Source organism: Oryx dammah, unplaced genomic scaffold (assembly GCF_014754425.2).
Source record: "Oryx dammah isolate SB20612 unplaced genomic scaffold, SCBI_Odam_1.1 HiC_scaffold_10, whole genome shotgun sequence".
In the NCBI taxonomy this organism is placed as follows: domain Eukaryota; kingdom Metazoa; phylum Chordata; class Mammalia; order Artiodactyla; family Bovidae; genus Oryx; species Oryx dammah.
Window position 1 is genome coordinate 73015751 of NW_024070194.1, and position 21303 is coordinate 73037053.

At 39.1% G+C, this 21303-nt stretch overlaps 1 protein-coding gene across 2 annotated transcripts in view; it reads right to left on the reverse strand.

Moving 5' to 3' along the window:
- MACROD2 (mono-ADP ribosylhydrolase 2) overlaps positions 1-21303 on the reverse strand; it is a 2300803-nt gene that overhangs the window by 86337 nt on the left and 2193163 nt on the right. Inside the window, exons 15-16 of one of the 2 annotated variants that reach the window (XM_040248280.1) lie at positions 15453-15527; positions 15101-15193 (exon numbers count right to left, since the gene is read on the reverse strand). In XM_040248280.1, the coding sequence (XP_040104214.1) occupies positions 15101-15193; positions 15453-15527 (168 nt within the window). The remainder of the gene's footprint in view (positions 1-15100; positions 15194-15452; positions 15528-21303) is intronic. The other variant, XM_040248281.1, reaches the window with a different exon arrangement.

Genomic DNA, 21303 nt, shown 5'->3' on the forward strand with positions numbered 1-21303 from the left:
TCCACAAACCAGCAGCATCACCATCACCAGGAGATTGACAGAAGTTTAGATCACAGACCCACTTAGATCTGCTACACCTGAATCTCTGGGAGCAGAGGCCAGAAATCTGTTTTTGTAACAAACACTCTAATTCTTGTACACACCTAAGTTTTGAGAGTCATTGTGTCCGAACAAGGTTTGCTGTCAGCTTGGCTTTAAACGATTAGAAACTTTTAGGGTCGAGGAGTTCTCTGTTCACGTTTTGTGATATCAGTCAGGGAGAGCCCAACTGGAAGGTCTGTTGGACATGAATTTTACATCTCCTTCATTTCCAGAAAGCATTAGTTGGTATTTATTATTTTTCCCAAGTCAGAAAATAGAAACCAGCCTTTTTTTCCTCCTTCCAGCCTTTCTCTTTTCTCCCCCCTTTTTTCTCTCATTCACTTCTTTCTTCCTCCTTCCCATTTTCACTTTCTTACTGCCTTTAATTCCTTTTCTTCTAATCTCTTAGAAATCCATAGCTATTCTACTCACACTTCCTGTGGCCACAGTAATTAGATTTACCAGAATTAAATCCCAGTTGTGCAACCAACAGAGACTGACATTAAAAAAGGATAGGTCATGATAATAAAAATGCTGCCTAACTTAGCATAGATTATAGAAGGAGTGAAAGTGAAAGTCGCTCAGTCGTTTCTGACTCTTTGTGACCCTATGGACTACACAGTCCATGGAATTCTCCAGGCCATAATACTGGAGTGGGTAGCTGTTCCCTTCTCCAGGGGATCTTCCCAACCCAGGGGTCGAACCCAGGTCTCCCCCATTGCAGGTGGATTCTTTACCAGCTGAGCCACAAGGGAAGACCAACAATACTGGAGTGGGTAGCCTATCCCTTCTCCAGAGGATCCTCCTGACCCAGGAATTGAACTGGGGTCTCCTGCATTGCAGGCAGATTCTTTATCATCTGAGGTATCAGGGAAGCCCTATAGAAGGAGGGACCACTGTAATTTCCAACTTCCAACTAGAGCATGGGAAGATATTGGTGCCTCTCCTTTGCTGGGGATCTATTAAGAAAAGCCTAAATTTCTCAACAAGTTTTTTCTAAACCATGTTGAAGGTTAATGTAGTAGCTCCCCATACCTTTTGTAACAAATTACCATAGACTATGTCTTAACACAGATTTATTGTCTTACAGTTCTGGAGGCAGTGTCTGAAATGAGTTTTTATGGGGCTAAAATCAAGATGTCTGTAGAGTTACCTTCCTTCTGGAGGATCTGGGAGGAATCCTTTCCCTTGCATATTCAAGTTTTTAGAGGCTGCCGCTGTTCCTCACCTCCTCTTCTGTGTGTGTGTGTCTGTGTACTCAGATTTATCCGACTCTTTGCTACCCCAAAGAGGTAGCCTGACTGTTGCCTGCCAGGCTTCTCTGTCCATGGGATTTTCCAGGCAAGAATATTGGAGTGGGTTGCCATTTCCTCCTCCAGGGGATCTTCCTGCCTCAGGGATTGAACTCATGTCTCCTGTGTCTACTGCATTGGCAGGCAGGTTCTCTACCACTGAGCCACCTCATCCATCCTCCAAGGCAGCAACATAGCACCTTCACTTCTCAGTGCTGGCTGGTTCTGTCTGTCTCTCACTCACTTATATATACGTATATGAGTTTATCAATATCTTGTCTATTATTTTCCTATAATTATGCATAATTACTACATTTTATGCAAGTTTTGTTTTCTGATTAAGGTTGTCTATAATATTTTGTTAATGGGAAAAATGAGTAATGTAATAGCATGAAATGACTATATTAATTTTGAGAAGTGTTCCTTTCTGTTGAAATTATATGTCTATGTCTTAATATATCATGAACTTCACACCTCTTGATCCTTAATATTATTTTATGAACTATGCCCAATATTATAAGAAAAATGAAGGACATATGAATTAAAAGTTGTATATATTTGAGAAATAAACTAAATATAATGAATGGAAAGTAAACGTTCTCCTTTAAAATATATCTTTAAGAAGAAATATCCAGTTTTCACTCTCATTCTTCTTTCTTTGTAGCTTTTTTCTATTAGTTTCAATTAAAATCTGAGATTAATAAATTATGACATTTCTGAAAAATGAACAGACATGTTTCTATATAAAAAATGTAAGCTGTAACTATGAGATGATATTTATTGGTTAGAACATGACTGATTTATCTCAACCTTTCCTTTGAAGATTCAGAGTGAAATAAAGTGATAACATACCATCAACTCAAACCCTTTGCTATTGTTAAAATGCTTACTCCCTTTTTTCTTTTTTTTTTTAAACAAATAGTTGAAGCAGATGCCATAAAATAAATGTAGTGAAACAGTCAAGCAGCAAGCTCCCTAACTGTTTCCATCTTGATTATAGAAACACATTGATAGGTAAATCCTCACAGTGAAATAAATGAAAAGAATAATTAACATTCAAAGTACTCCTTAAACCACCTGTTCTTTCCATACTGCACTGAAATGAAAGCACCTGATGTATAAAAAGTAATGAAAAGAAACTGAGTTTCCTTCTAAAACAGAAAGAAAAGTAGCACTAAGTTTGAAATCCAAATCAGAATGGACATACCTTTTGTACAATCAATAGGGTACAGAATTTCTTTCATCTGATGAGTCAAGTAGTTAAGTCTAAATCCAGGTAAAATAATATTTTACCCTATATATATATATATATATATATATATATATATATATATATGATATAAGTCGGTGGCTATTTGTTATATAAAAAGCTCTTATATGGAAATAGATATTGAACTTCTGTGATCTTTGAAAGCAGATATAGCAGCTAATACCTAATTCTAAGGTTATATGCTAAAAAAATGGGTTGACAATATTTTGATCTTTACAACAAAGTGTCAGTGAACATTTTTACACATCCCTGTTATTATAATCCCTAGTTATCCAGTGCACTCAACTTATAGATGAGACCTGCATGCGTCAGTCTTGTTATCTAATGGCCTTTCTGTATTCTTCCAGTGGAAGGATATTGATTCCAGATGGTCAAAGATGATGGAAGGAATTATAAACAAGGTAAATGGCAATTATTGGATAAGTCTAAATGAACAGTGATGTACAAATCAATGATAATTATAATAAGAATAATGTACTATGGGGGTTAAGATAGACTGAGAGTTAAAATATATTGCAATAATGGCACTTATTGAGATGAGGTAAATTAAAGTATGCTAACATTTCTCCATTGTCATGGAAAATAAAAGCACCAATTAATATTATAATCTGGTGTCAGTGATCCCTGAGAGTAAGGAAATGAGGGGAGCCCTGTGTTGTCCCCGCTGACCATCTAGAGAGACTTTCCAGAGCACAGTGCACAGTCAAGCAGACTTCCTGAGTTAGGGAGATGCTGCTGAGAGTCCTGGGAGGTCTAATGTTTGCAGGTAGAGGACTGCAGATTATTTGACTCTGTAAGATGTGACCTCTTGACTTTCTACAACTAGACTATTTTACAGGTAGAGTTACCTTTTAGAAAACTTATAATAATGAAAAAGAGACTTGTTCACAGCAGTGCTAATGCATTCTGTTTGGTGAATAAGAGAGAATACATTTTATTGCCCTATATGATATTAACCAGTCTTTCAAATGTCAATACTCCTGAATTATGTGTGTACGTGTATATGTATGGATATATTCAGTATTCCTGACTGTATGTGTATTATGGAGTTACCGTGATTTTATCTTCATGAAAATTATAATTTATCATGATTTAATATCTTAGAGAAGAGGGCAGATCTAATGAATGTGTTACCAAATGTTAACAATTATACCCACTGTTTGAGAGGAGGCTAATTTTGGAATATTTAAGGATAGTATTGATAGATGTAAAGTAATATTATGTGTATATGCAAATAAGAACCATTCTTTACATCTGTTAAGTATGAAGGTACTTCAGTGTTTCTGGATTGGAAGAAGACATATTCTTAAAGTGACCATACTACCCAGTGTCATCTATAGACTTAGTACAACCCCTATCAAGTTATCAATGATATTTTTCACAGAACTAGAATAAATTTTTTTTTAATTTGTATGGAAACAGAAAAGACCCTGAAGAGCCAAAAAAAATCCTGAGAAAGAAGAAAAGAGCTGCAGGAATCAGACTCCCTGACTTCAGCCTATACTATAAAGCTAGAGTAATCAAAACAGTATGGTACTGGCGCAAAAACAGACACATAGATCAATGGAATAAGAGCAAAAGCCCAGAAATAAACCCACACACTTATAGTCAATTAATCTATGACAAAGGAGGCAAGAATATACAGTGGAAAAAAGACAGTCTCTTCAATAAGTGGTGCTGGGAAAACCAGACAGTTAAATGTAGAAGAATGAAATGAGCACATTCTCTAATATCATATAGAAAAGTAAATTCAAAGTGAATTAAATACCTAAATATAAGCCTGGATAAAACTCACAGAGCAGCAGGCCCCAGTGTTTCTGGCACCAAGGACTGGTTTCATGGAACACAATTTTTCCACAGATGGAAGCAGGGGGAGGATGGTTTCGGTTCTGCCCACCACTCACCTCCTGCCATGTGGCCTGGTCCCGAACAGGCCACAGACTGGTACCGGTCCATAACCCTGGGGGTTGAAGACCCCTGTCCTAGAGCAAAACATAGGAAGAATCCTCTTTGACATAAATTGCAGCGATAATTTTTTGGATCCATCTCCCAGCATAATGGAAATAAAAGCAAAAATAAACAAATGGGACCTAATTAAACTTAAAAGCTTTCACACAGTGAAGGCAACCATAAACAAAATGAAAAGACATCCTATGGACTAGGGGAAAATATTTGCAAACAATGAAACCGAGAAGGAACTCATTTCCAAAATACATAAATAGCTCAAAATCAAGAAAACAAACAACTCAATAAAAAAAATGGGCAGACTTAAATGGACATTTCTCCGAAGAAGACATTCAAATGGCCAATAGGCACATGCAGAGATGCTCAGCATCACTAAGGTATTCAGTTCAGTTCAGTTCAGTTGCTCAGTCGTGTCTGACTCTCTGCGACTCCATGAATTGTAGCACGCCAGCCTCCCTGTCCATCACCAACTCCCAGAGTTTACTCAGACTCACATCCATCGAGTCAGTGATGCCATCCAGCCATCTCATCCTCTGTTGTCCCCTTCTCCTCCTGCCCCCAATCCCTCCCAGCATCAGAGTCTTTTCCAATGAGTCAACTCTTCGCATGAGGTGGCCAAAGTACTGGAGTTTCAGCTTCAGCATCATTCCCTCAAAAGAAATCCCAGGGCTGATCTCCTTCAGAATGGACTGGTTGGATCTCCTTGCAGTCCAAGGGACTCTCAAGAGTCTTCTCCAACACCACAGTTCAAAAGTATCAATTCTTCGGTGCTCAGCTTTCTTCACAGTCCAACTCTCACATCCATACATGACCACAGGAAAAACCATAGCCTTGACTAGACGGACCTTTGTTGGCAAAGTAAAATCTCTGCTTTTGAATATGCTGTCTAGGTTGGCCATAACTTTTCTTAGAAAAATGCAAATCAAAACTAGGATGAGGTATCACCTTACACTGGTCAGAATGGCCATCATCGAAAAGTCTACAGATAACAAATACTGAAGAGAGTATGCGGAAAAAGGAATCCTCCTACACTGTTGGTGAGAATATAAATCTGTGCAACCACTATGGAGAATAATAGAGTTTCCTTCAAAAACCAAAAATAGAGTTTATTATATGATTCAGCAATTCCACTCCTGGGCATATATCTGGAAAAGATGGAAACTGTAACTCAGAAATGTACATGCACCCCAATATTCATGGCAGCACTATTTACAATAGCCAAGACATGGAAGCCACTTAAATGTCTATTGGCAGGTGAACGGATAAAGAAGATATGGTACATATATACAGAAGAATACTACTCAGCCACAAAAAGAAAGAATTAATGCCATTTGCAGCAAAATAGATGGATCTAGAAATTATCATGTGAAATAAGTCAGATAGAGAAAGAGAAATACCAAATGGCATCACTAACACATGGAATATAAAAAAAAATGATACAGATGAACTTACTTACAAAAGAGAAAGAGACTCACAGACACAGAAAACAAGCTTATGGTTACCTAAGGGGAAAGAGGGAGGGAGGGATAAATTAGGAGTCTGGGATTAACAGATCCACTCAAGGTCATACTGTGTATATATGTCTATATCTATATTCATATCTTATAATAACCTATAATGGAAAAGAATCTGAAAGAATATTTACATGCATGCACACACACATATCTGAATCACTTTGCTTTATACCTGAAACTAATACAACGTTATAAATCAACCATATTTCAATAAAAAGTTGTTTTGGAAAAGGAAAAAATAAGAATTAAGGTAATTTATGCACTGAGAGTTACAGAACTCTAATGCAATAGAGAGAAATAAAAAGTTCAACACCTAGAGATAGAATTCCACTTAAGGAAGAGATCTTTTTCATCTCTGCAAATTACTTTGATAAGCCACAAGGAAAACCAGACAACCTAGGCTTGATACAAAGTTAAGAAGAAAAAGGGATCCAGAAACAATTTGGATGCTAGAAAGTTAGTAGAAAAGAAGTTCTCTCAAAACTCCCCAGATAGGGATAGAGTAAGGATTATAATTTTTGATCCTAAGATTTATATAATTATAAATTTCAATCATAATGTTCACTTGGGCTTCCATGTAGCTCAGACAGTAAAGAATCTGCCTGCAATGCAGGAGACTTGGGTTCAGTCCCTGGGGTGGGAAGATCCTCTGGAGAAGGGCATGGCAACCCACTCCAGTATTCTTGCCTGGAGAATCCCATGGACAGAGGAGCCTGGGGGGCTACAGTCCCCAGGGTTGCAAAGAACTCGACACGACTGTGCGACTGACACTATCACTACTCATGTTCACTGGAGCCTAACATATACTTAGGTTTGTGGTTCTTCCTCTCTGACATGTAAAATGGAGGTTTAGGGCAATTTTTATAACTCTTTAAAGACAAGATGATCATAGCAAGCTGGGGGACTTGGCCTAATATATACTTTCTTCTTGAGAAGCTACATATGAGGTTTACATGTGTTTAATCTAAATTTACACACATATATACACTTACTACATTATGGAACCAAAATTATTATTGTAGCAGTGAATATACTTTTTGTTTCTACTTCAAAATTATAGGTTATACTTTTAATTGAGGGATAAGCCTGAAGAAAATTTGTACTCTAAAAATTATTTTAAATGTAAAATGTGAATAAAACATTGTATCTTTACTTATACAGTGGAATTTGCATGAACTGATTCTATATGTATATGTCACATACACAGAGCTATGTAGAAGCCTTAAATACTTTACTTTAATTAAAAAAATTTTTATCTTCAGTATACTTTACCAATTTAAGAAATTTCATTAAATACTTAAAAAAATATTCAGAAAAGCTGAATAGGTGATAGGCATAGAATAGGATAGTTATACAGGTAGCCATAGACGTTCCAGTAGGGGACTATAGACAAAAGGGAAACCTAGGAAAGTTTGGGAGACCACTGTAAGTTCATGATTGCTCAAGAAATCTACCTGAACACTGTAGAATAAAGCAGGCCTACTTAACTCTAAAGCCATAAATAAAAGCACAAGATATGCCCCAGGCCATTAGGTGAAAGAAAAATGTTACCACTGGTCTACTGATGTGTTACAAATCCCAGTCTGACTTCATAGGATCAGACACTCCTGCCTGATACGAAGGAGGAGCTATTGAGCTAAGTCTCACTTCTCTTTGAGGTGGAGTTTTCCCCTCCTCCACTTTACCTTGTGGACTTCCCTGGTGGCTCAGATGGTAAAAATCTGCCTGCAATGCAGGAGACCTGGGTTCGATCTGTCTGGAGAAGGGAACGGTTACCCACTCCAGTATTCTTACTTGGAGAGAATTCCATGGACAGAGGAACGGGGCAGGTTACAGTCCATGGTATCGCAGAGTTGGACACAACTGAGCAACTTTCACTTTTATTTTCCCTTAATTATAAAATGGTAGCTCATTTAATCCTCCAAGCAGAGCTTCCTCACCTGCCTACTTGCACCTTTCACAAGCATCCTATATTAACACATTTACTTCTTATGAATCACTTTGCCTCTCATTGAATTCCTTCTGTGATGACACAGAAAACCTGAGTCTCAGTAAGTCTGCACACTAGAGTCACAGTGATTCTAATTAAAAGACTGTGGGTTCAAGTCCCAGTTAGGGTTTTGCCTGGGTTTGAGTCCTAGCACATGGGTTCAAATCCCAATTTGAAGCACGTGGCTTTACAGGCACAAGCATTATTAATCTTAGATTCTAAAAATTTTGGTTGACAAATTCTAGCTACAAAACATGGTTAGGAAATAAGACTGGTAAAAAAAGAAACCATTTGAAAATGAAACTGCCTTTGAAAATGAAATCATAGTACTGCCAGTGTGAAATAAGCAGCATTACTAAAGTTGACTTCATTTGAAAAGATACAAAGACCTTCAGAAAACATTAAATTCCAATAAGTTAATCAAGATGAAATTTCATAGAATATTGGGCATGAACCAAAAATGTGCCTGAACCATGATTCTCTATAGGAAAGCACAGACTGGAATATGAATGCTTGAATGTCACAGGCATTGTATGTTTATGCTGTTGCTTCATTGCTGGTGTGCAGGCTGATTTTCAAGAAGAGGGGAAAGGACTCTATCAATGATGTAAGAATCCCATCAATAATGGAAAGCACCAAGGGCTGTGTAGTGGTATTTTGTAAAAAAAAAATAAAACCCTAAGGAACTTGACTGGTAGGAGCAGAAGAGAAAGTGCTTTACTGTGTGTTCACTGAAAGATGAAACAGTGGCCAGAGGAACTACAAGAAAAATTTCTCATGTGAACTAAGAGTTTGTGTGTCAACCTAATTTGAGATAGTGGCCCTTTTTATCCTACTTAAAGTATCTTCAGGGAATTACTAGCTGTCCAATTATTAACCAGTAATTGGAATTACAGCTAGTAATTCCTGAACTAAAATAAGTTAATATGGCTGATCTTTTTGTCTGGTCTAGGACACCTCTGTATTTTTATCAATAGGAGGCAATAGAATAAAGCTGAGTAAAACCTACAATTTTAGCTTCCTCAATATATTGATGACCGCTGGCTCCCATCTCATCACCCCTTGTTTCATCAAGACTTTCTGATAGTTTATCCAATGCAGGGGACATGGGTTCAATTCCGGGTCAGGGAACTAAGATCCGATATGCCTCAGGGCAACTAAGTCCATGTGCCACAACTAGAGAAGCTCGTGCATTGCAGCTGCTCCGGCCATTCACTCTAGAGCTTGTGCTCTGCAACAGACAGGCCCTTGCCCTGCAGCTAGAGAAGCTCAAGTGCCACAGCTAGAGAAAGTCCACCTGTCACAACACAGACCCAGCACAGCCAACATTATAGATAAATGGAAGCTGTGATCTCATTAAAAAAAAAAAAGAAGAAGAATGTGGTTCTTCAGAGCTGGCCTTCTGAGAAAGTTTACAAAACTGGAGACTATCATCCCTGCATTAATGAGTTCATGTGTGACATTTTACTACCCCGGAAACTGGGATTTATAAAAGGTAAAAAATTGCCAGCAACCAGATAACCAGAGCCAGAAGCCATGGTTCTCCACATATAGTCGCACAGTCCTGTTCAAGAGGCCAAGACATGAGCCAAAGGATGGGATAATTTACATTTGTTGCTGCTTTATATTTCACTTGCATGCCTGTCAATATTCATCTTTTTCTAAGAAGATCTTGGACTATAATATACCTTAAATCTCCATCAACATTTTGATCATCCCAAAGTAAATAAAGGATTACTACTCCATATTATACTTACTGAGGGATACAAGAAAAATAATTGGGATGTGCGCATTCTACATAATACTTGGAGAGGAAGTCCAATATACTCATAATGAAATGTAAGTTAAAATGAGATAAAATAATGATACTCTGTTGATCTAGTTAAGATTTTATATTAAATATTTCTAAATTCAACTAGAAATAAAAATATTCAGAAAAACATTTTAATGCTGGCTAAATTTATATTTTATGCTAAAACAAGAGATCCTTTTGAGAGGAGATCTAGAGGGTTACTTTCTTATTTGGTTATTAACCTAAATTATGTTATTTTACTGGATTTCATATGTGCACAGATCCTGCTGGGAAAGAATAAAACTGGACTCATTTAGGAAGAGGCAATATGGCTATATGAGAAAAGCTGCCATATGTGAAACCTCACTTTATGCCTGTTGAAATTTTTGTATTTCAGATCTCCTAGGGATATGTCCATTGTGCTATTGTGCAATTTTATCAGCATGAACTTCTGCTGAATATTTTCACTTCTCTTTAAAACTCATATTTTGGTAGAGCTAACTTCAAAACAATATTACAACATCTGTGCCCATACACCTGGGAGCCATCAAAGATATATCCTAAAGATTAAGTATATTTTCTAATCTTACAGAATGCCGCAAAATGAGAGTAAAGGTTATAGATACATTTTTCCTAGTCTGGAATGTTTTGAAAGGAACCACTTTCAAACTATTTTCTCTTTCCTTCGAAAGGTTCTCAAAAGAGAATCAATATTTCTAAGGCTGTAAACAATTTCCCTAGAAATTTAACAGAATATTCTTTATTTTTTTGCTGATTAGAGAGGTTCTTAATGCATATGTGCAACTTACCATGAGAGACATTATGAATATACACAAAATTCCAAACTATATTCTCAAAATGTTTTCAAATAAGATTCTACAGTAACTATATGAAACAAAAGAAAGCTAAAGAACATTCTACAACTTTGAATTTATTTGCTACTTTTAATCTCTGGCTCTACCAATAAATTAATGCCATCTTCTTTCAAAAAATAGAAATTAGGGACCTCCCTGGTGGTCCAGTGGCTAAGAGTCTGTGCTCTCAATGTAGGGGGCCCAGGTTCAATCCCTGGTCAGGGAACTAGATCCCACAACTAAAAGACCCCACTTGCTGAAACTAAGACTTGGCACAGCCAAATAAATAAATATTTTTTTAAAACTCAGAACAAAAACAGAAATTATGGTTGAATCAGCATTTCTCAAAGAGAAGATTGAGGTTTTGACAAAAAAATAAAATTCTGAATACAGAGAAATGTCTCCGTACCTTCCATTAATTGTTCTATCTTTATGGATTAAACGCATATACCAAAATAGCCTGTAGTAGATGGTACTTAGAATGAAATGGGCAGAACAATTTGCTGTTGAAGGATAATGTAGACTATGTGAAATTTTTACGGCTTCAAAGTAGGAATGGACTTGAGGAACTCCACATGCGGGTTCTCTTGACTTTGTCATCAATTTACCCAATTATGATAAATACTAAACACTTAAGGTATGCTTTCTGTGTGTCAGGTATTTGTGGAATTGCTTTACAAGTGTTAACTCATTGAAGTTTCATCACAACCACACGTGACAGGTACTTTATCACCCTCCTACAGATGAGGAAACTAAGGCACTGCAAGTTTAAATCACTTGCCCCAGGTTCATCCAGCTTGTCAGTGGGGGCAGGGCCAAGGCATCACACCCAAAATCTATCCCCAAATCCTTATCACTTCCTTTTCCTTCCTTTATTTTCCTTATAGGCAACAGAACAGCTTTCAACTCTTACTTTGAAGCAAGGATAAGATGAGAGAGGTGATTAAGTTATTTCAAATTTAAACAGAAATATACCACACCACCTTATCTGTCTCCCAAGAAATCTGTATGCAGGGCAAGAAGCAACAGTTAGAACCAGACAGGGAACAACAGACTGGTTCCAAATTGGAAAAGGAGTACATCAAGGCTGTATATTGTCACTCTGTTTATTTAACTTACATGCAGAGTACATCATAAGAAGCACTGGGCTGGATGACTCACAAGCTGGAATCAAGATTGCCAGGAGAAATATTAACAACCTCAGACATGCAAATGATACTACTTTAATGGCACAAAGTTAAGAGGTGCTAAAGAGCCTCTTGATGAAGGTGAAGGTGAAAGAGAAGAGTGAAAAAGCTCATTTAAAACTTAACATTCAAAAAACAAAGATCATGGCATCTGGTCCCATCACTTCATGGCAAATAGATGGGGAAAAAGTGGAAACAGTGACAGATTTTATTTCTTGGGCTCCAAAATCACTGCAGATGGTGACTGCAGCCATGAAATTAAATGACACTTGCTCCTTGGAAGGAAAGCTATGACAAATCTAGACAGCATATTAAAAAGGAGAGACATTACTTTGCCAACAAACCTCCATATAGTCCAAGGTATGGTTTTTCCAGTAATCATGTACTGATGTGAGAGTTGGACCATAAAGAAGGCTGAGCACCAAAGAATTGATGCTTTTGAAATGTGGTGCTGGAGAAGGCTCTTGAGAGTCCCTTAGACAGCAAGAAGATCAAACCAGTCCATCCTAAAGGAGATCAACCTTGAATATGCATTGGAAGGACTGATGTTGAAGCTGAAGCTCCAATACTTTGGGCATCTGATCTGAAGAGCCTACTCACTGGTAGAGACCCTGATGTTGGGGGAGACTGAGGGCAAGAGGGGAAGGGGGAGACAAAGAATGAGATGGTTGGATGGCATCACTGACTCAATGGACATGAGTTTGAACAAACGCAGGGAGAATAGTGAAGGACAAGGAAGCCTGATGTGCTGCAGTTCATGGGTCAAGAGTCAGACACAAGTTAGTGACTGAACAAGAACAAATTCAAGGCAGAACATATAACAAAGAAGTTATATTTTTTTGCAGGGGCAGGGATCTTGATTCTACAACTAGGGATGGAATCCATGGCCTCTGCAGTGGGAGCATGGACTCTTAACCACTGGACTAAGAAATGGAGTATTCCCTGTCATATCAGTAAACAAAGGATGTCGTGGTCATCAGCAACTGCAGCCGCTGCCAACAGTGAGCTGGTGAGCCCCGACAGAACTCGGGAAAGAAAAGAATACCTGCCATCTAGCAGCTACTCCTTGCAGTCACTCCCCACAGCGAGCCCTGAGGAAACTTGGGATGTGAAAATACAGGATACTGGCCCTGGACAGGGGAGGTGTGTATCAAAGGGATGATTTTGGTGAGCCCAGACTCCTACGCATCTTCCCATACATGGAAAAGTGCTAAATTCCTTAACTTGAGATATCTGGCTTACCTTTAATTAACAATACTCTTTTGATGTTCAGACTACCTGCCCTTTATTGCAAAACTTCTATATAAGCCGGCTACCCGCTTTGCCTCTTTGGAGTAGTTCTCTAAGGTCCTGTCTCCTGGGCTTGAAGTCCTGAAAATTCCCATTGAGTAAATTGTAACTCTCAACTTATAGGATGTGAATGATTTTTTAAGTTGAGAGACCACCAGAGGAGTCCCTTAACAAAGAAATTCAACTTCACAGTTGACAAAAGCAAGTAGTAGAATTTGATCTCACTTCTTCCTCATGTGCCATCCCTCTTTTGGAGAAGAGGATTGGCGTCGATCCCTACGGGAGAGAACTGAGCTCTTCAGTAACTAGAGGAACGCCACATGCTGGAGAAACCACTGGGAGAAGGGTGACAAGTCAACGTGTGCTGAGCACGGACTTTTCCCCTTGTAGGCCAAGTGAAAAAAAGGACAATGAACCAGTTGTTTGATGTTCCTCATTTGCATGTCTTGAGGTACAGCATAAAAAGTAAATAGTTTCTGCTGTAGACAGATTACAGACCCTTGGATTCCTCTCCCTCATCTGGCCTTTGAAAATGCTTTGCTGAAACCTTTCAGGGAGTTTGGGAGTTTTTGAGCATAAGCCACCTGTTCTCCTTATTTGTTCCTGCAATAAACCTTTCTTTGCTCAGAACTCTGAAATTTCCATTTGTTTGGCCTCACTGTGAGTTGGGCACGTGCACTTGCGTACAGTAACAAAAGGAGCAGAGCCGTGAATCTGCATTTCAAGTGAGGGTTGTATCAGTTTTCTATTATCATTGTCAGACATAAATTCTCCAAATATTTATTTGACCTGCCCGGAGCACGGTGTCATGAGTCTGAACTAGGATTTGCTATTAGAAAAAAGGTCATTAGACAAAAGACATAGGAGAATATTGTGCTCTAATTGCAGTGGATTTAAAAAAAAAACAAGATCTCAAAATCACTAACATGACTTGGTAATTAAACTGTGTCAATGCTGCTGCCAAAAAAGAGTTTGTAATTTGGAAGCTGTACTTACTACTGACCTGATTTTACAATTGAGATCATGTCTGCATTTTCATTTGGAAACAAAATTGATCACTGTGTTCTATAAACAAGGCCTGTCAAGTTATTACTCTGTAACTACCTTGCAAACACATATTTAAGAATGTTATGATTTATGATACCGTATAGGAGACAAACTCTTTCGCTTTTTACTTCCCATTCTTAGCTCCTTTTAAATTCTTTTAAATTCTTTAAGTTCTTTAATGAATTTCTTTGATAAATTTAAAGATATTTTTTAATGTCCACTTTTAATATATTCACTTCTTGCCCCAAATGCTACATTAAAATTGACAAAGTGATCATTCCTCTAATGTTCTCTGAAATCAGTATAATGCTCACTTTTTTTTAAAAATCAGTACTCAATATTATTGTATCCTAACATTAGTGGACAAACTTATAATTTAGAAGGTTCACACAATGCGTGTATTTTATACAAACTGCTTCCTTAATCACTACCATATGAAGGATGACAGAATGAAATCAATACGAAATGGTTAATTTAGTTGTTTTAAAGCCATTTCAGATTTTCTAAGACTTTCATCCATCTAGTTCATAATATCTGTTTCTTAGAGGTTTTCTCAAAACTATAATTAAAAAAAAGAATCTAAATTAATAATAAAAACATCCTCATACTCCTTGAAAGAATGAAAAACTGTTACAAGCATCTTTTTTCACTACTTCTGGATTTTATTTACTTTCAAAAGTAAGTTCAGAATTAAAGAAATATTCATTTTGCCCCTTGACAGTCTGCAATTGAATGAGAATAATGCTGATGGTTGGATTCTAGGCAGGAATCCAAAGAAGCTCTCTATTCTTGACTGGCTAATTTAAGAGCAGTCCTACCTTTTTCACCTTCATTTTCTTCTTGGTCGTCTGTTAGTGGGGTCACTTCTGGTTGCTCCACAGTCATGGCATCTTCTTGGTTTGATGAAAGCTCTAAATAGAATGAGACAGAAGGAAGCTCAGAGATGTTTTAGTTGGAATCTGTGAGAAAACAGTGACTAAAGCTCAGAAAGCTAAAGTTCTTTTTTCCCCTCCAAGTTTCAACAGTCACATAAGGAGAGCACTGGAGCCACTCTCCAGGAATCACTGCCTAAAAGCACACACGCCCCCTGCTCACACACACCAGTATATACAGAAGTCACGACACAGTGTCACCTCATCCTCAGATAACAATATATTCTGGTTTCAATACCTTCTGTTTCCATACATGGACTCTGGGACTCTGCCTCAAGTTTTACTTCTTTCTTTGTTGAATCATTCTCTTGCCCTGTTAAGAACAGTGATTGAAAAATAAATGTGATATGGATGGCCATAGGTTTATCCCTGCTTTGAAAAGACAATCAATTCAGAAACCATGCTTTGATCATGCCTGGAGAGGTAGAGAACAGTTCTGAACCAAAGCCAAAGGTGAATATCTCATTTTGTAAATTATCAAATTTATATTGATTAGTTAATGAGAAATATCCAGATAATGTAGGCAAAAAACTTTTCTTTGAACTGATTGGTGTAATTAGTATTTAGCTTATCAATACACTGAACATCAATGGATACAAACTGGAAGTCAAAATTTTGAAGAATTTCTAGACTGCATGGGTTAATTATATCCAATTTCTCTTTATTATATAGATCTTTCTGATTGAGGATTCCTAGGAAATTAAAATACTACTTGCATTTTCATTCTTCCATCAGCAGAGCATAAAAGAACTTGAGTAATATGAGCACACAGAGATGGGGGTCACCTAATAGCTCAACCATTCTTACAAAACACCCACTAAATACAGCAAAGGTCAGGAGAGAATTCAGCCAACTCTTGATTACTCCAAGGCTGATTATCTAGGAAAGCATTTTCTCCCCCACCCTCTTGGGTTCTCCTCCTCTCCCCTGTGGAGTTTAGAACATTTAAGGGCTAAGAGAAGAAAATGAAATTTGTCCATTTTGCATTATTTTAATGAAAGATTTTATGCTAAGGATATTACTGTTATATTAAAAAAAAAATCCCAGAGCTAGAGGTTCCAGGTACAAAGCTGAAGCAGAGGTTCGCGGGCTCTTAGCCTGAGTACGTCACTAAAGGAGATGCATCATTTTTCCAAGTTGTCTCTACTTCTGAGAAAAGATCTTTCCCTGCCTGAGACCATGTGACTTGCAGTGGCTCCTATGAGACAAGTTTATGTGCCCAGCTCACCTGAAGAGAATATACAGTGTGTGCTCTTTTGTATTTTACTATATCTTTTCTGTAAGATTAATCCTTGCCACTGCATGTATCAATGGTCTATTCTTTATCACTGATGTCTATTATTCCATTGTATGAATATGTTTCAGTTTGGGGCTAAATGAATAACACTATTAAAAACATTTTTGTATATGTCTTTTGAGGGACATATGTATACATATCACTTGGGTATAAACCCAGGAGTGAAATGGTTAAGTAACAGGCAACGCATATGTTTAGCTAGACTAACTCCTGAAAAATGGTGTTCTGAAGAGTTTGTTCCATTTTATAATCTCACCAGAAATGTATGAGAATTCCAATTAGACATAGTCTAATTGGACTATGTCATGATATAAAAGTCTTTTTTCTCTCAGCTACACCACACAGCATGTGGGATCTTAGATCCCCAACTAGGGATCAAACCCATGCCCCTTGTACTGAAGACATAGAGTCTTAACCCCTGAACCACAAGTGTGCTGTGTGCTAAGTCTCTTTAGTTGCATCCAGCTCTTTGCGACCCTGTGGACTGTTACCCTCGCTCCTCTATTCATGGGATTCTTCAGGCAAGAATACTGGAGTAGGTCGCTATTTCCTCCTCCAGGGGATCTTCCTGACCTGGGATCGAACCTGCATCTTTTACGTCTTCTGCATTGGCAGGCGGGCTGTTTACCACCAGTGCCACCTGGGAAGCATGGAATCTCAGCCCCTGGACCACCAGGGAAGTCCCCCAAAGTCTTTACATGGGGAAGAAAGCCATGCAGAATCTTTACCCCCCAAAATCATTTCCATCCTTTTCACCTCTGGGTACCATACAAAGTGATCACATCTTTGCACATTGAGTTCCTTTGCCTATTTATTTATGCAATTTATTCACCTATTTATTATTCTCATCACACTATAACATAGCTGTATCTGTGTTCGTTTCCCTTATCAGGTTGTAAGCACTGTGATGTTACACGTTGTTTTATTTGTATTTCTCTGCCTAGTGTGTGCACATGCTCAGTTGCTCAGTTGTGTTGAACTCTTTGCAATCCTATGGACTATAGCCCACCAGGCTCCTCTGTCCGTGGTATTTTCCAGCAAGAAAACTGGAGTGGGTTACTATTTATTCCTCCAAGGGATCTTCCTGACCCAGGGATCAAACCCATGTTTCTTATGCCCACTTGCATGGGCAGGCAGATTCTTTACCATTGCATCTGGGAAGCTTCTCTACCTAACACCTACTAATAAAGAGTGATCGATAAATGTTTAATTAATTGGCCCTCCATTATAGTCCTCATCGATGTCGGTAAATAGTAATTAGGGACTGTAACTTACTTCCATTTGCAACAAAGCACTAAGGCTAAGCACTACATGTGCTATCTTTATTGCAAAGAATCTTGGAGGAAGAATTGAATGTTTTAGGCAAATCACCATCTCTTTAGGCTTCCATTTCATTATCTTTAGGGAAAAAAAGCCCTCCCTACCCTCCAAAAAAATCCCTTGGATACTATCTTGGGCTTTCCTGGTGGCTCAGTGGTCAAGAATACACCTACCAGTGCAGAAGGTGCAGGTCTGATCCCTGGGTCTGGAAGATGCCCCGGAGAAGGAAATGGGCACCCAATCCAGTATCCTTGCCTGGGAAATCCCATGGACAGAGAAGTCTGGTGGCCTACAGTCCATGGGGTAACAACAGAGTGAGGCATGACCTAGCAACTAAACTACAGCAACAGAGACTAATACCTTAGATTCTACCCTTGGCATTATATGAGGTTATGTCCCCTGGTAAAGTTCCTAGTCATCCCTGACATTTGTCTACTGGGAGGATGATGTCAGTGGAAACTTCACTGGTTTGAGTGAGCCTCATTCTCTAACCCCTTTCAGGGATCACAGCCTTGTTGTGGAGTCAACACTGCTAGGAGAAATATTAACAACCTCAGAAATGCACACGATACTGCTCTAACGGCAGAAAGCGAAGAGGAACTAAAAAGCCTCTTGATGAGGGTGAAAGAGGAGGGTGAAAAGCTGACTTAAAACTCAACATTCAAAAAAAAAAGATCATGGCATCTGGTCCCATCATTTCAAGGCAAATCAGTTCAGTTCAGTTCAGTTCAGTTGCTCAGTCATGTCCGACTCTTTGCGACCCCATGAATTGCAGCACGCCAGGCCTCCCTGTCCATCACCAACTTCTGGAGTTCACTCAAACTCACGTCCATTGAGTCGGTGATGCCATCCAGCCATCTCATCCTCTGTCATCCCCTTCTCCTCCTGCGCCCAATCCCTCCCAGCATCAGAGTCTTTTCCAATGAGTCAACTCTTCACATGAGGTGGCCAAAGTACTGGAGTTTCAGCTTTAGCATCATTCCTTCCAATGAACACCCAGGGCTGATCTCCTTTAGAATGGACTGGCTGGATCTCCTTGCAGTCCAAGGGCACTCTCAAGAGTCTTCTCCAACACCACAGTTCAAAAGCATCAATTCTTTGGTGCTCAGCTTTCTTCACAGTCCAACTCTCGCATCCATACATGACCACTGGAAATACCATAGCCTTGACTAGATGGATCTTTGTTGGCAAAGTAATGTCTCTGCTTTTCAATATGCTATCGAGGTTGGTCAAAACTTTCCTTCCAAGGAGTAAGCGTCTTTTAATTTCATGGCTGCAGTCACCATCTGCAGTGATTTGGGAGCCCAAAAAAATAAAGTCTGACACTGTTTCCACTGTTTCCCCATCTATGTCCCATGAAGTGAAGGCAAATAAATGGGGATAAAGCAGAAACAGTGACAGATTTTATTTCCTTGGGCTCCAAAATCACTGCTGATGCAGCCATGAAATTAAGATGCTATCTTCTTGGAAGAAAAGCTATCACAAAACTAGATAGTATGTTAAAAAACAAAGACATCACTTTGCTGACAAAAGTCTATTTAGTCCAAGCTATGGTTTTTCCAGTAGTCATGTATGGATGTGAGAGGCGGACCATAAAGAAGGCTGAGTGCTGAAGAACTGATGCTTTTGAATTAGAGTCCCTTGGACTGCAAGGAGATCAAACCAGTCAATCCTAAAGGAAATCAACCCTGAATATTCATTGGAAGGACTGATGCTGAAGCTGAAGCTCCAATACTTTGGCCACCTGATGTGAAGAGCCAACTCACTAGAAAAGACCTTGATTCTGGGAAAGAGTGAAGGCAGGAGGAGAAGGGGATGGCAGAGGCTGAGATGTTAGCATCACTGACTCAATGGACATGAGTTTGACAAACTCCAGGAGATGGTGAAGGACAGACAAGCCTGGTGTTCTGCAGACCATGGGGTTGTAGAGTTGGACATGACTTAATGACTGAACAACAACCATCTCTGCCACTGTTCATGGGGAATTGACCATCATAACTCCTTGTAGTCTTTGCTGGAAACTTAACTCATTATCTGTGATCCGCCTTAGTGCAGTGACAGGGATGAGCAGGCCATTCAGAGAGTAGAAGAGCCACTTTACGGCAGGGTGTCTCCACTCTCAGTACTCCATACATTTTCAGAGAAAGTCCATCAGGAATAGTAAGACGGCAATTCACCAGGGACTCGGCACTGCTCATGGGGTGGGACCAGCTGGGGTGGCAGCCTAAGGTTGTGATGTGTACTAGGGATTTTCTCTGCAACCAGTAAGCACTGTCAGCTCACCTGGAGGATAAGAGGCCATTGCAAAGCTTTTTGAATTATTTCTCTCCACTGCACTTTAACTTGTCTCATTCTTTTTTTGGGGGTGGGTGGGGGTGGGTATAGTTGCTTTACGACATTGCATTAGCTCCTGCTATACAACAAAGTGACTCAGCTATATGTATACATATTTTTCTCTTTCCCCTCACTGTGGACCTCCCTCCCACCGCCTCCCTTCATCCACCCCTTTAGGTCACCATAGAGCACTGAACTGAGCTCCCCATGCTATACACTAGGTTGACACTAGCCATCTGTTTTACACATGGTCGTGTGTATATGTCGATCCCAATCTCGCAGTTCATCCCATCTACTCTATTCTCCCTCACCCTTGTCTACCCATGTCTGTTGTCTGCGTCTCCATTCCTGCCCTATGAATAGGTTCATCTGTACCATTTTTCTAGATGCCACATATATGCAATCTTCTCTTGGGACAAAAAAATATATATTTTCTTCTTTCTCATTTTTCTGACATTCAGTTCGTTCAGTTCAGTTGCTCAGTCATATCCGACTCTTTGCGACCCCATGGACTGCAGCACGCCAGGCCTCCCTGTCCATCACCAACTCCCGGAGCTTACTCAAACTCACGTCCATCGAGTCAGTGATGCCATCCAAACATCTCATCCTCTGTCCTCCCCTTCTCCTCCTGCCCCCAATCCCTCCTAGCAGCAGAGTCTTTTCAAATGAGTCAGTTCTTTGCATTAGGTAGCCAAAGTATTGGAGTTTCAGCTTCAGCATCAGTCCTTCCAATGAACATTCAGGACTGATTTCCTTTAGGATGAACTGGTTGGATCTCCTTGCAGTCCAAGGGACTCTCAAGAGTCGTCTCCAACACCACAGTTCAAAAGCATCAATTCTTCAGTGCTCAACTTTCTTTATAGTCCAAGTCTCACATGCATACATGACTATTGGAAAAACCACAGCTTTGACTAGATGGACCTTTGTCAGCAAAGTATTATCTCCACTTTTTAATAAGCTGTCTAGGTTAGTCATAAGTTTTCTTCCAAGGAGCAAGCATCTTTTAATTTCATGGCTGTAGTCATCATTTGCAGTGATTTTGGAGCCTCCCATAATAGTCTGTCACTATTTCCACTGTTTCCCCATCTATTTGCCATGAAGTGATGGGACCAGATGCCATGATTTTACTTTTCTGAAT